The 14,320-nt window shown below is 42.3% G+C and overlaps 1 protein-coding gene across 2 annotated transcripts in view; it reads right to left on the bottom strand.

Moving 5' to 3' along the window:
• LOC120659783 (UPF0613 protein PB24D3.06c-like) overlaps positions 1-3,306 on the bottom strand; it is a 41,525-nt gene extending 38,219 nt beyond the window's left edge. Inside the window, exons 1-3 of one of the 2 annotated variants that reach the window (XM_039938016.1) lie at positions 2,976-3,306; positions 1,550-1,626; positions 903-1,008 (exon numbers count right to left, since the gene is read on the bottom strand). In XM_039938016.1, the coding sequence (XP_039793950.1) occupies positions 903-1,008; positions 1,550-1,626; positions 2,976-3,197 (405 nt within the window). In that variant the 5' untranslated portion in view covers positions 3,198-3,306. The remainder of the gene's footprint in view (positions 1-902; positions 1,009-1,549; positions 1,627-2,975) is intronic. The other variant, XM_039938015.1, reaches the window with a different exon arrangement.
• Between the last annotated feature and the right edge of the window lie 11,014 nt (positions 3,307-14,320).

Raw genomic sequence — 14,320 nt, 5'->3', positions numbered from 1 at the left:
GCCGCCGCCGCCAGCGGCGGCGGCTGGAGGGTGGGAGGGAGAGATGGCTAAGCTGATACCATGTAGGAGAATAACTCAGTGTATTCCTCCAAACTCTAGAAGGGTGGGTAATATAATAGCTGTACATGGGCCTCCAGATGGGCCTAATACATGGGCCATAAGTGCCACTCATATATACACCAACAAATGAGAGCAACCATGGAACCCTGGGATTTATGTATCAAAAGAAAGAAAGGACGCCAAAAGTAAATTCACTCTAGATCTACAAATCTACAAAAGAAAAAAGGTTTCTAAAAGAACCCAGTTAGTCTGGTGAGAAATGTAGAAGCAACATTACCAGTTAGTCTGGTGAGAAATGTAGAAGCAACATACTTGCAAGATTTAGATTATGGGCTGTGTCCAAGAGAACTACTTATGAATATGTTCAAATTACTTAGAATTTCAAAATTACCGCATGTAATAATTGATTGAACTTGAAAAACCTATGAACCTCAAATATTATGCTGTAGCCAATTGCTTAAACACTCATGGATTACTGCAGTTTCATTTCAGGAAAATGTTTCTAACCTTCAACTTTGATATCTCAAAGTATTGAAGTGACTTTGCGGCTCAATAGTTAGGGTAACTGGAAGCGATATGAAGAAATACCTAGAGCTTTCCATAGCTACGAAGAAATGTTAACTTGGGATATTTGGAAATTTGAATGATGTAGGTCACAATCTACAATTATGGACTAGACTTTAAAAAAAAAATCGGTTCATAAGCATGACAAATCCTCTTTCAATGTGCCATCATAACATAATCACCCCGAAAGATATTAATGATTGCTATATTCTGCAGTCCCCCTTCTCATCTGTACAAGAATTAAAAGGCTTATTTAATTTCCAGACTAAGGATCATACTTGCTCTAAGCTGGAAATTCCATATCCACTGTATGATGAAGAAAGCAATGGCTGGACCAAAGACCATTTCTCAACCTCCAATGCAATGGATAATGGTTCCAAGTAGCTGCAGGATTTTCAAAAATAAGTTAGCACTAGTGAAATGAAACTCAATGCTAATCTACAAAACAACAAATAAATAAGGTGTGCGTCAGAAAATATATATTTAGAGAAGTGTGATAAGATTTATTGACTTTGAGGTTAACTCACATCTAATGATTCTGATTATTTTTCCCACAGTTCTTTAACAGGTTCTAAGAAGTCTCTTTAATTAGCTTCATGAGACATGCCCGGCTGATGCTACAAACCTATACATCAACTGTATGTTGGTTCCAGATTCTGAAGAATTAACAGGTTATACATCAACTGGCCTCATCTGAGTTATGCCTTGTAAAAACCTATACAAAGAACCGGTGAAGGATGCAGGATTCAGAATATGCTTACATGATATAATTCTTCAGTTCTCAATGAAGAGCAAATTTTTTATCAATTCCCATGTGTTTTAAATTATGGATACAATTGACCATGATTCAAAATAGTTAGATCACAACAGTGTTTCCAAGTATGGATGTTAATCAACATATTGGTCAAAAAAAGATTTAACTTACTCAGTAGCTAACAGTCCGTCTGTGAGGCCACCAATGAAGATCACCTGATGGTTAAAATCACCAGTTCTGAATGCTACCTGAAAGCGGAAGAGTAAAGTTATCGCACAAAGCCATTATATAATACAGATCTAGCAAAATATATCAAAAAAAAGTTGATTTGTCTATAGCAGGGGTTTGCTCTAAATACAAACATAAAAAAAACAACGGATTTCAAAGAAACCACACAGCACTCAAAAGAACTAAACATAGGCAACTTTAATGTAACATTCAAAATCTGCAAATAGACATCTTGAAATGACAAAAAAAAAGGAATGTGTTTCCCCACAGAATAAGCTGCCCAACCCAGTAGCATGTGATAGATCACCCCCAGTTAAACCCTCGCTTTAACAAATAATAAATAATTAAAATACAGCCTTCTGCCAGAAATAGAAGTACCAAGAAAGCCTATAACAGGCATTGATGCATTGTCAATGGCAACGCATAATCTACTAAGCATGGCTACAAAATTTTAAAGCTAACAAGCAAAATGTCCAAGACATGGAACAAGCAAACAACAAAAACACCTATTCTGCAAAGACCACAAGCCAAAAGGGTCAACATTGTATATTAACTAGCCTTTCCTCCACAGGAAATGGAACAGCAACTACAAGACACGCAACCAAAAGGGCATAACTGTGTAGCATCAGCAAAGGAAAAATACCCCCCCCCCCCACACACACACAAAATCCAAACAAATAAATTGCCTAGCCCGCTGCGTAAAAAGCAAATTCGCCGCGAGTTGTTGCATATCATAGAAGCTTGCCTATTCTATAGGAATCTAAGCAGCCATCACGCTTTAAACATGCACGACAGAATGTAGAGCTCCACTTTCTTTTCTAAAAAGTCAGAATTCTGCGACTAAAAAGGGAGATCCTGCATCTCGAATGTCACAAAAGATCCCAACTTGCAGAGGCCGTGGCAATGCTCGGTGGAGACGTGGAGTTCTGGAAGCTTCGAGAACAATCCAGACCGCAGAATTTCCCCCACAAGGCCCCCGTCTAGCAAGCTTCTAAGGGGCCGTTTGGGAGGGCTTCCAGAGAGGGCGGAGCTGGAGCTGGAGCAGGCGGAGCCACGTTTTGTGGCTCCACCGGCTTCGCCGGAGCACCTTGCAAAACAGCTCCACCTCTCACAGTTCGTCACCGTGAAGCGCTCCGCCCATTCGTCCGTTTGGCACGGCTCCTAGTGGAGCTGCTGGCGGAGCCGCGGGAAGAGCCCTGCCAAACGGGCTCTAACACTAAGCGAAAGCAATGGCGGAATGCTGCAATGAGGCGCGCCCAAGATCCCCTAGACCTCTCTAGAATCCCAGCAGCGAACGCCCAGATCGCAGCCGCGCGCGGCGGGCGCCAGGGGCCGGGGGGCGGGAGGGACGAGTCAGCGCCCGTTGTACCTGCGCGGACTTGGGCCCGTACTTGAACAGCGCGCCGCGCAGCTGCTTCCGCTTGCCCCCGCCGGCGCTTACGCCGGCGGCGGCGACCACGGACCTGGCGACGGCGGCGGGCGCGTCGGGGAGGGGGGCGGAGGAGGCCGGGGAGGAGGCGACGCCGCCGGCCATGGACGAGGTGCGCGCGAGGCCGGAGAACCAGGAGGTGGAGGCCGGCGGCGAGGTCATAGTAGCAGCGGCGCGCCTCACGGCGCGGGCATCGGGTGGTTGGCGGCTTGGTGGACCGAGCTGTCAAAAGCCTGGAGAGAGAGGAGACGAGACGACGACGAGGAAATTGATTGGAATAAAATAAATTCGATAAAAAATACAGAAAATCTGAGCTGCGTGGTTTTTTTAGGTGACCGTTATTGAGCTGCATGATTGGCACTAATTTTGTCCTGTGCGGTTGGTAATCTTGGTACTCATCTCCATGTCGCCCCGCTCAAATGATTTTTATTAGCACCAAATGGGTACTCTAGTCATACATTGGCTTTTACCTCTAAGCTCGAGTCATACATTGGCTTTTACCTCTAAGTTCGAAGTTCACCTGCCGGTAAATAAACATTTCCTCCTAGATCTCATAATAACCTTGTTGGCAGCTATTGCAACAACTGTGAAAATATCTAGGCCCCTAATTCAAGTTTTGGTAATTAATGACAACGGTTTGTGGATTAACGATTTCATTTGAGATAATTAGTATAGGTTAATTCATGGATGAAAGAGATTTGGTTGTGAACGTATGGAGTTTTGGAGATGATGAGCAAAGCTCGGGCACAAGGCAAAGTTATAAAATAGGGCTTTTGCATTTTACCGGTCACAAGGCGTTTAGTGGATGAAAAGTGACCGGATTTGTTGGATAGATAGCCGTACTATCAAGAGGGGTTGTGTACTCATGCTTGATGGGTCTTTAGTGTCATTTTGCTCAAAATGTCTAGTTGCATGCATGAGGGCTAACGGCGTTTTGAAAAGATTTGAAATAGACTAAGTTCGAGAGCTGACTGAGTAACGGCGGACAGTCCGCGCCTGAGGGGCGGACAGTCCGCGCCTGAGGGGCGGACAGTCCGCGCCTGAGGGGCGGACAGTCCGCGCCCGTACCAGAGAGCTTGCAGAGGCTCTGGTGGGCTGGCGGACAGTCCGGCCCAGTTGGGCGGACGGTCCGCTACTGTATTTCAAACTTGTACCAGAAAGGGTGTCTGTCAGTGTGGACTTCAAAGTTGAACGGCGGACAGTCCGCCCATGGGGCGCGGACGGTCCGCCGGCTAATCTCAAGTTTGTACCAGAGAGGTTGTTTCTCTGGTTTGGGCTCAAAAGTTAAACTGCGGACGGTCCGCTGCTGAGGCGCGGACGGTCCGCAGGCAAATCACAAAGTTGTTCCAGAGACGATGTTAGTCTCTGGTGGTGTGGAACTCTTAACTGCGGACGGTCCGCCCCTGGGGAGCGGACGGTCCGCCAGGGCTTAACGGCTAGTTCTGACACGCATTAAATGCACTCTGACTCACTGGTTTATAACGGCGGACAGTCCGGTTTTTGAACCGCGGACGGTCCGCGACTTCGCAGAAAAGAGTGTAACGGCTAGTTTTTGAAGGGGTGTCTATATATACCCAATGCCCGGCCATTGGGTGACTCTCTTGGCCATTTGGATAGCATTCTTGACACATTAGAGCTAATGCATCCCTCTCTCACACACACTTACTTAGAGATTGCATTTTTGAGAGTGTGAGAGCTTCCTAGTGCATTGCATCAAGAGTTTGAGCTTTGTGGCATTAGGGAAACTTCAAGCAAGCGTCATCAACTTGTTACTCTTGGGAGTTGCCGCTCCCTAGACGGCTTGGAGAAGTGGATTTCGTGGAGCACCTCCAAGGACATTGTTGAGGAGCCCCGATTTCGGTTGTGAGAGGTTTTGTGCTCACCTCACCGGAGTGGTGAAGAGCAACTCTAGTGGAATCGAGGTGTGGAGCGGTTCCTTGTTTCAAGCCGGCTCAAGATCAAGAGGTTCTTGATAGAGGAGCGGTTGATTCTTGGAATCCACCTCAACGTGGATTAGGGGTGACCGGCAAGTCATCGACACCACGGGATATATTCTTGTGTCAAGCTTGGTTACTTCTCTTGCTCACTTTTATTCTTGTCTTTACTTTGAGCAATTTACTTTACTAGAGCTTGATTTGTGTCTTGTCACCCTAGGTTGCAAACCCATCTAGAGATAGTAATAGCATAACATAGGGCTTTCCTTTGTTACTAATTAAATTTCTCTAGTGTTATTGGTTTTAGTTTTTAAACCGCCTATTCACCCCCCCTCTAGTCGGTGTTCTTGATCCTACAAGTGGTACCAGAGCTAAGTACTCCATTAATTGCGGATTTAACAGTCTTGGAGTAGAACAATGACTAGTGATCATGGAATTCATGTTGGGAAGCCACCGTTCTTTGATGGTAACAATTATGATTATTGGAAGACTAGGATGTCGGCTCATCTCAAAGCCATGAGTAGAAAGCTTTGGAGAGTAGTAAATGATGGATATGTCATTTTGGACCCAAAGAGTTTGACTCCCTTAGATGAGGAAAATGAGACACTAAATGATCAAGGGGTTAATGTGCTCTTTAGTGCTCTTGATGTAAATGAATTTAATAGAGTCAAGAGCCTCACAAATGCAAATGACATATGGAAGAAGCTCATGGAAATTCATGAGGGTACATCAACTGTGAAAGAAGCAAAGTTATATTTGCTTAAAGGGAATTTTAGTGAATTTACCATTAAGAAGGATGAGAGTATAGCCGAGATGTTCAACCGGCTAAATGACATTGTGAATGACCTCAAGGGACTTGGATTTGAGGTACCGGATGGGGATTTCAACCACAAGTTTCTTAGATGTCTTCCGGAAAGATATGACACAATTGTGACCTTGCTTGTAAGGTCAAATGTGAAGACCGCAACTCCTACACAAATATTGGGAGAAATCCTCACTCATGACATGTTCAAGAAATCTCAAGATGAAGCTCATGGGGGAGAAATTGATATGAAAAAGAAAAGTGTGGCATTCAAAGGTCAAGATAGCAAAAATGAAGAAGAAAGTGGATGCCAAGACGAAGAATCGGATGAGGAGATGGCTCTCTTTGTCAAGAGATTCAATAGAATGATGAGAAAGAAAAACTTTGACAAGAGAGGTCAATCATCAAGAAAAAATCCTTTTGTGGACAAGACTTGCTTCAATTGTGGTGAAGTTGGTTAATCATCAAGAAAAATGATGAAAAGAAGAAAAAGAAGTTCATCAAGAAGAAGAAGAATGGCCAAGCTTATTTTGTTGAATGGGATTCCGATGCAAGCTCCGATGATGATGATGATGATGATGATGATGATGACAAGCCATCCAAGGGAGTTGCCGGGATCGCCATCAAGGAGGCTCCATCACTCTTCTCTACACCACATTGTCTTATAGCAAAGGGTGGTGCAAAGGTACAACAAGATGGTGAACTTGATGAACTTTCATATGATGATCTTGTTGAAATGCTTAATGATGCCGATGAATTCATGACAAAGGAAAAGGCTAAGTTGAGGGACTTGAAGTTGAAGTTTACTTCTCTTCAAGATTCCTATGAGTAGCTAAAGACTTCTCATGAGAATCTCAAAGAAACTCATGAGAAGTTTGAGGAAGCTCACAATACCTTGCTTAGTCATGAAATAAAAGCAACTTTGAGCATTGGTGTTAGTTGTGATTTAATTGATGATAAATCTTGTGGCTCTAGCTCTACTAGTTCTTTGTGCACAAAATTGATAACTCATCTTGCAATAAATCTCTCATTATGGAAAATGATTTGTTAAAGAAAGAAGTTACTTGTTTGACTAATGATTTGAGAAAATGCTATGATAGTAGAGCAAAGTTTAATCATTGTTGGGCAAGCCAAAAGTTCACCTTGAACAAGCAAGGGTTTGGATATATTCCTAAGAAAGAGAAGAAGGCTTTTGTGCAAACAAAACTACCTTTGTGAAGAGTAGTGGCAAGCCATATTGTGAAAAATGCAAGAAGGTTGGCCATGTTGAGAAGAATTGCACCAACAAAAAAGTCATATCCTTTGATTCAAGTTACATGCTTATAAGAAATTCAAATGGCAATGTTAGTGCAAAATTTGTTGGGATACCCATAAATGGTGCTAAAAAGAATGCCATTTGGGTACCTAAAAGAATTACTTCCTCTTTGTAGGTGAATTACAAGTCCAGAGGAAGACATTGGGTGCTTGATAGTGGATGCACTCAACACATGACCGGATATCAAATGATGTTTTCCTCTCTAGATGAGAATGTGGGTAGCTATAGTGACATCATCTTTGGTGACAATAGCCGGGGCAAAGTCAAAGGAGTTGGTACAATTCCTATCTCAAGCAATCATTTTCTTTCAAATGTATTGTTGGTTGATTCTCTCAAGTTTAATCTCTTAGCGGTCACTCAACTTTGTGATTTTGGATATAAGTGTAGTTTTACTAAAGATGATGTTGTAGTGACTAGTTTGGATGGAAAAGATCACATCTTTACGGGATTTAGACATGAGGATGTATATCTTGTGGATTTTATCACTAAAGAGGCAAACTTGTCAACTTGCTTATTCACTTAATTATCTTTGGGTTGGTTATGGCATAGAAGACTTGGTCATGTTGGCATGAAGCAACTCAACCGACTTTTGAAGCATGATTTAGTAGTTGGCTTGAAGAATGTGAAGTTTGATAAAGATAAGCTTTGTAGTGCATGTCAAGCAAGTTGCAAATACTCATCCCACTAAGAGTGTCATGTCAACCGAAAGACCTTTGGAATTATTGCATATGGATTTATTTGGTCCTACAACATATAGAAGTATTGGTGGAAATTGTTATTGTCTTGTGGTAGTGGATGATTACTCAAGATATACATGGTTTTTCTTTCTTCATGACAAGGCCGATACATATGACACTTTCAAGAAATTCTTTACAAGGGCCGAAAATGAATTTGAGCTCAAGGTGAAGAAAGTGAGGAGTGACAATGGAAGTGAGTTTAGAAACACAAGAGTTGAGGAATGGTGTGATGAGAAAGGAATCAAGCATGAATTCTCAACCAAGTACACTCCGGAACAAAATGGTTTTGTTGAGAGAAAAAATAGAACCTTGATTGATATGGCAAGATCAATGCTCTCCGAGTACAATGTTTCGGATAGTTTTTGGGCCAAAGCAATCAACACGGCTTGTCATGCCTCAAATAGATTGTATTGACATAGATTTCATAACAAGACCCCATATGAGTTGCTCATTGGAAGGAAGCCAAATATATCATATTTTAGAGTGTTTGGTTGCAAATGCTATATTCTCAAGAAGGCAACTCGGTTATCAAAGTTTCAAAGCAAATGTGATGAGGGTTTTCTTCTTGGATATTCATCTAGTAGCAAGGCTTATCGGGTCTACAACAAAACACATGGCATTGTTGAAGAAGCATATGATGTTGAGTTTGATGAAACCAATGGGTCACACAATGAACAAGAAAATCTTGATGATGTGAGAAGTGATGGTTTGAGAAATGCAATGAAAAACATGTCAATTGGTGATGTTAGACCAAGAGAAGAAGATGAAGATGGTCCTTCTATCTCTATTAGAGTTAATCCTTCAACTTCTATCTCAAATGATCAAGCACAACAAATTGTACAAGATTCAAGTAATGATGATTCTCAAGTACAAGATCAAATTGGTCCATCTAGTGCACCTTCTTCATCAACTCAAGATCCTATTATTCCTCAAAGAATTCATCATGTTCTTGCAAAGGATCATCCGGTGGATCAAATCATGGGTGATATTAGTAAGGGTGTCCAAACTCGATCTCGCATTGCTTCATTTTGTGAACATTATTCTTTTGTATCTTTTCTTAAACCTAACCATGTAGATGAAGCATTAAGAGATCCGGATTGGGTAAATGCTATGCATGAAGAATTAAACAATTTCACCCGGAATCAAGTTTGGGATTTAGTTGAGAGGCCCAAGAATTATAATGTTATTGGCACTAAATGGGTCTTTAGAAACAAGCATAATGAAGATGGAATGGTTGTGAGAAACAAGGCAAGATTAGTAGCTCAAGGCTTCACTCAAGTCGAAGGTTTGGATTTCGGTGAAACTTTTGCTCCCGTTGCTAGATTAGAAGCTATTAGAATTTTATTAGCTTATGCTTGCTCTCACAACATTAAACTTTTTCAAATGGATGTGAAAAGTGCTTTCTTAAATGGCAAGATTAGTGAACTTGTTTTTGTTGAGCAACCTCCCGGTTTTGAAGACCCCAAGAAGCCAAATCATTTATACAAGCTCTCTAAAGCTCTTTATGGTCTTAAGCAAGCTCCACGAGCTTGGTATGAAATATTGAGGGATTTTCTTATCTCTAAGGGCTTCAAAATTGGTAAGGTTGATACTACTTTGTTCACTAAAGATATTGGTAAAGATTTGTTTGTTTGTCAAATTTATGTTGATGATATTATCTTTGGTTCAACTAACCCAAGTTTTTGTGAGAAATTTGGTGAAATGATGTCTAGGGAATTTGAGATGTCCATGATTGGTGAATTGAGTTTCTTTCTTGGACTTCAAATCAAGCAACTCAAGGAAGGCACCTTTGTGTGTCAATCAAAATATGTGAAGGATATCTTGAAGAAATTTGGTATGGAAGATGCAAAACCAATCAAGACTCCTATGGCCACCAATGGGCATCTCGACCTAGATGAGGGAGGTAACCCGGTTGACCAAAAGTTTTACCGTTCTATGATTGGTAGTTTGCTTTATTTGACCGCATCTAGGCCCGACATCATGTTTAGTGTTTGCATGTGTGCACGATTTCAAGCCGCACCTAGAGAATGTTATTTGACCGCCGTCAAAAGGATCTTGAGATACTTGAAATATTCTCCTAATATTGGCTTATGGTATCCCAAGGGTGCTCATTTTGATTTGGTTGGATTCTCGGACTCGGATTATGCGGGGTGCAAGGTTGATAGGAAGAGCACTTCCGGTGGTTGTCAATTTCTTGGAAGATCTCTTGTATCTTGGTCATCAAAGAAGCAAAATTCCGTGGCTCTTTCAACCGCCGAAGCGGAATATATCTCGGCCGGAAGTTGTTGTGCACAATTGTTATGGATGAAGCAAACTCTTCTAGATTATGGTGTGAAATTTGATGAAATTCTTTTGTTGTGTGATAATGAAAGTGCCGTGAAGATTGCCTCTAATCCGGTTCAACATTCAAGAACCAAGCATATTGATATCCGCCATCATTTTCTTAGAGATCATGTTAACAAGGGTGATATCAAGATTGATGGTATTGGCACAAATGATCAATTAGCCGATATATTTACCAAGCCTTTGAATGAATCTCGGTTTTGCAAGTTGAGAAATGAGTTAAATATCATTGACTTCTCAAATGTGGCTTGAAAACTAGCACATGTGGCATATGGTTCTTTCATGCACTTCTTGTTTCATTTTTATGAATTTTTGAGATATTTTTGAGCCATTTATGAGTTTTCATGATTTTACTCGATTTATTTTTGAATTCTTGTTGAAACTTGATCATATGAGTCTTTTGAAGGTTTTCATGCAATATTTGAGATTTTTGGATTTTTATATGAGCAATGATCCCAAATTGGAGTTGGAATTGAGAAAATTGACAGAATTCAGACCTGTCAGTTTTTTGGTAGCGCGGACGGTCCGCGGGTAATAGGCGGACAGTCCGCCTTTCATGGAACTTGTCCACCAGAGGCTCAGCAGAGTTGTTGTCAACTGCAAAAATACACTGCGGACAGTCCGCCAAAGGACCGCGGACGGTCCGCCAGAGGCTGTGCAGAATTTAACAGAGGCAGTGTCAGTCGGACTGCAGTGTAAAGATTCAAAGGCGGACGGTCCGCCTGGATATCGCGGACAGTCCGCGAATGGACAGAAAGGTGGGGTCGGCCAGACTTTACTTATATTGGATGTCCCTCTCACACCCCTCCACCAAACCGCACACAAACATCCAAAAGTTCTCTCTCTTTCTCTCTCAAGCACGTGGGGGAGACCACAAGGTCAAGGCTTTTTGGAGTGGTTCCCGGACGGTCCGAGCACATCCCCGGACTCCTCTCAAGATTGTGCATCATGTCCTCTCGGTATTTCGATGAATCCCTAACTCTTGTTCTTGGTTTTCTTTATTGGAAAGAGTTAGGGTTAGATGCTCTGATCTATTTTTGGACCATGGATTCTTGAAAATACTTGGGGGATCTTATTCCTAGTGATGAAGAGATGCTATAGTTTAATTTTGGTTGGTGGATTTGAATCGAAACTCAAAATGTGGGTGAATCAAAGATGAGGGCGATTTTGTGTTCCTTCGCAGAACAGATGGGTCGCGGACAGTCCGCCTGCTGGACGCGGACGGTCCGCCGTGGTAGTTCAAGAACTGCGGACGGTCCGCGTTCATAAGAGCGGACGGTCCGCTAGTATCAGATTTTTCAGATCAGTGCTGAATTGAGTTATATCATTAAGGATTGATTCTATAACCTTAGTAATTGTTCTTATGGTTAAATCTTGATCTCAGGCCACCCCGGAAGATCATCAAGTCCACTGCTACAAAAATTAAGAAGGCAATGACTTCTAAGAGGCAAAGAGACAGTGATGACTCGGACGATGTGGACTATGCTCCAAATATTAGTGAGATAGCTGCTGCATCTTCAGTGGGAGATATTGGTGATGAGTCCTCAGAGGAAGATACTGAGGGGGTTGACAATGATGTTACCGATATGATGGGGCTGGATCTACCTAGTCGACAGTGGACTGCAGAAAGCTATGCAAATGCAAGAGCAGTGAATCAGTTCAGCTTGCCTCGTGACACCAACATTCTCTTCTTCAAAACCGAGGTACAAAAAGATGTTTACTTTGGTCATCTAATTAAGAAAAATGTCTTCAAACATCAGACCATTGACCTAGGCTATATGAGACAACATCAAGTCATGTCTGATCTAGTGGATAGATTTCAGCAAATGGGGATAGCTAATTTTCTGCAGCATAGGTGTGATTGGAATGAAACAGTAATACGCCAGTTCTATGCCACTCTAGAGATAAATATGGTTGAGGAAATATTTAGATGGACAACTGGCAAAAGAACCTATGATGCTACATTTGCACAGTTTGCTGAGGCAAATCAATTAGATTATAATTTCATCACTAGTGAGCAAAGTGTGAATGTTGTGTTAGAAAACTCACTAGATGAGAATGACTACCCCATGTTCTATGAGCCTGCACATCTTGGAATTGCTAGAACTTTTGGGGGTACTCAGGGTCTGAGGTATCATCCTGCAGTGATCAATAAAATTGTCAGAGTCACATTCATGCCTAAGAGTGGCAACAAGGACAAGGTTAGAGGGCACTATTGGAATGTGATATCTCATATCATGAATGGAAATATAATAAATGTCATTGCTCTTATCATGGATCAGCTCGCAGATTTGAGGCTAAACATGAAAATGAACTTATATTTTGCTCCATATATTATGTCCATCATCAAGGTTAAGACTAGTTTCAGAGGGATATGTGAAAGCAAGCACACACCTTTCAGGCCATTCAAGAATGACAATGCTTTTCTCTTGAGGCCTTTGACTCCCTTCTCTGGAGATGATATGGATGCTGAAGCACAAGGGCAAGATGATAGTGATGATGATGCTCACATGGGAGCAGCTGCAGCTCAGCATGCCATGCCACCACCGCATCCTCCAGCACAGCAGCAGTGGGCTCCTCCAGCTGGCTACTTTGATCCATACTTTGCATCCATGCAGGAGAGCATGTCCTCTCAGATTGCGGGGTTGGCTAGTCAGATGCAGACTCAGATGAACCTCAACTTTCAGAACATGCAGCAGCAGATGTTCCAGCCTATGATGGCTCAGATGCAGGGGTTTCATGAGAGTCTACACTCAGATATAGCAGCTCTTGACTCACGTTTTGAGGATTTGCCCTCTTCTGAGCAGTTTGAGCAGAGACAGGAGCAGCTAGAGCAGCGCTTTGAAGCCTTCAGCACAGCCTTCACTGGATTCTCTGATCACTTCTACTCGGTATTTCCGGCTCCAGTGCCGCCTCCAGAGTTCTACCCGCACCAGCCGTTTTACCCACCGTCACCTCCTCCACCAGCCGTTTGACTTTCTTGGCAATTGATGCCAAAGGGGGAGAAGGAGCTTTGGAGTGCCTTGGATCTAGGGGGAGCTCATGGACTTCTTATGGAGATCATTCGTTTTTTGGCTTCCGCTTGCCACTCATGATTATTTGTATCTTGTATGAACTCTATTTGAGACTTGTGTTTGGATTTGAACCTTGGTTTGTAATGTGTGATGAACTATGTTAGTTTGTGCTACTCTTATCTATTTATGTTCATCTTGTGGTTGTGAGGTTGTGCTAACCATGCTAAAGTTCATATCATATATATCTTGTATCTTGTATGCCTCGATTTCCACTTGTAGGGAAAACTCCGTCAAAAGTTTCAAACATATATATATGTGTACTTGGTATTCATGAAAATTTATATGCACATATCAAGGGGGAGTTCTCTCTAATCATCGAACTTGGTGAATTTATTCATACCATATTCTGAAATTTTCAAAACAATGAGTAAGTTCTTCCAAAGTTCAATTCCAAGTCAACCTTATGCCTAGTGTATAAAGTTGACTTGAACACTTTTATCACTCCAAAATTTAGTGTTGTCATCAATTACCAAAAAGGGGGAGATTGAAAGCATCTAGGCCCCTAATTCGAGTTTTGGTAATTAATGACAACGGTTTGTGGATTAACGATTTCATTTGAGATAATGAGTATAGGTTGATCCATGGATGAAAGAGATTTGGTTGTGAACGTATGTAGTTTTGGAGATGATGAGCAAAGCTCGGGCACAAGGCAAAGGTATAAAATAGGGCTTTTGCATTTTACCAGTCACAAGGCGTTTAGTGGATGAAAAGTGACCGGATTTGTTGGATAGATAGCCGTACTATCAAGAGGGGTTGTGTACTCATGCTTGATGGGTCTTTAGTGCCATTTTGCTCAAAATGTCTAGTTGCATGCATGAGGGCTAACGGCGTATTGAAAAGATTTGAAATAGACTAAGTTCGAGAGCTGACTGAGTAACGGCGGACAGTCCGCGCCTGAGGGGCGGACAGTCCGCGCCCGTACCAGAGAGCTTGCAGAGGCTCTGGTGGGCTGGCGGACAGTCCGGCCCAGTTGGGCGGACGGTCCGCTACTGTATTTCAAACTTGTACCAGAAAGGGTGTCTGTCAGTGTGGACTTCAAAGTTGAACGGCGGACAGTCCGCCCATGGGGCGCGGACGGTC

Source organism: Panicum virgatum, chromosome 2N, assembly GCF_016808335.1.
Source record: "Panicum virgatum strain AP13 chromosome 2N, P.virgatum_v5, whole genome shotgun sequence".
NCBI lineage: Eukaryota > Viridiplantae > Streptophyta > Magnoliopsida > Poales > Poaceae > Panicum > Panicum virgatum.
This window is presented reverse-complemented; position numbering and strand designations above follow the sequence as displayed.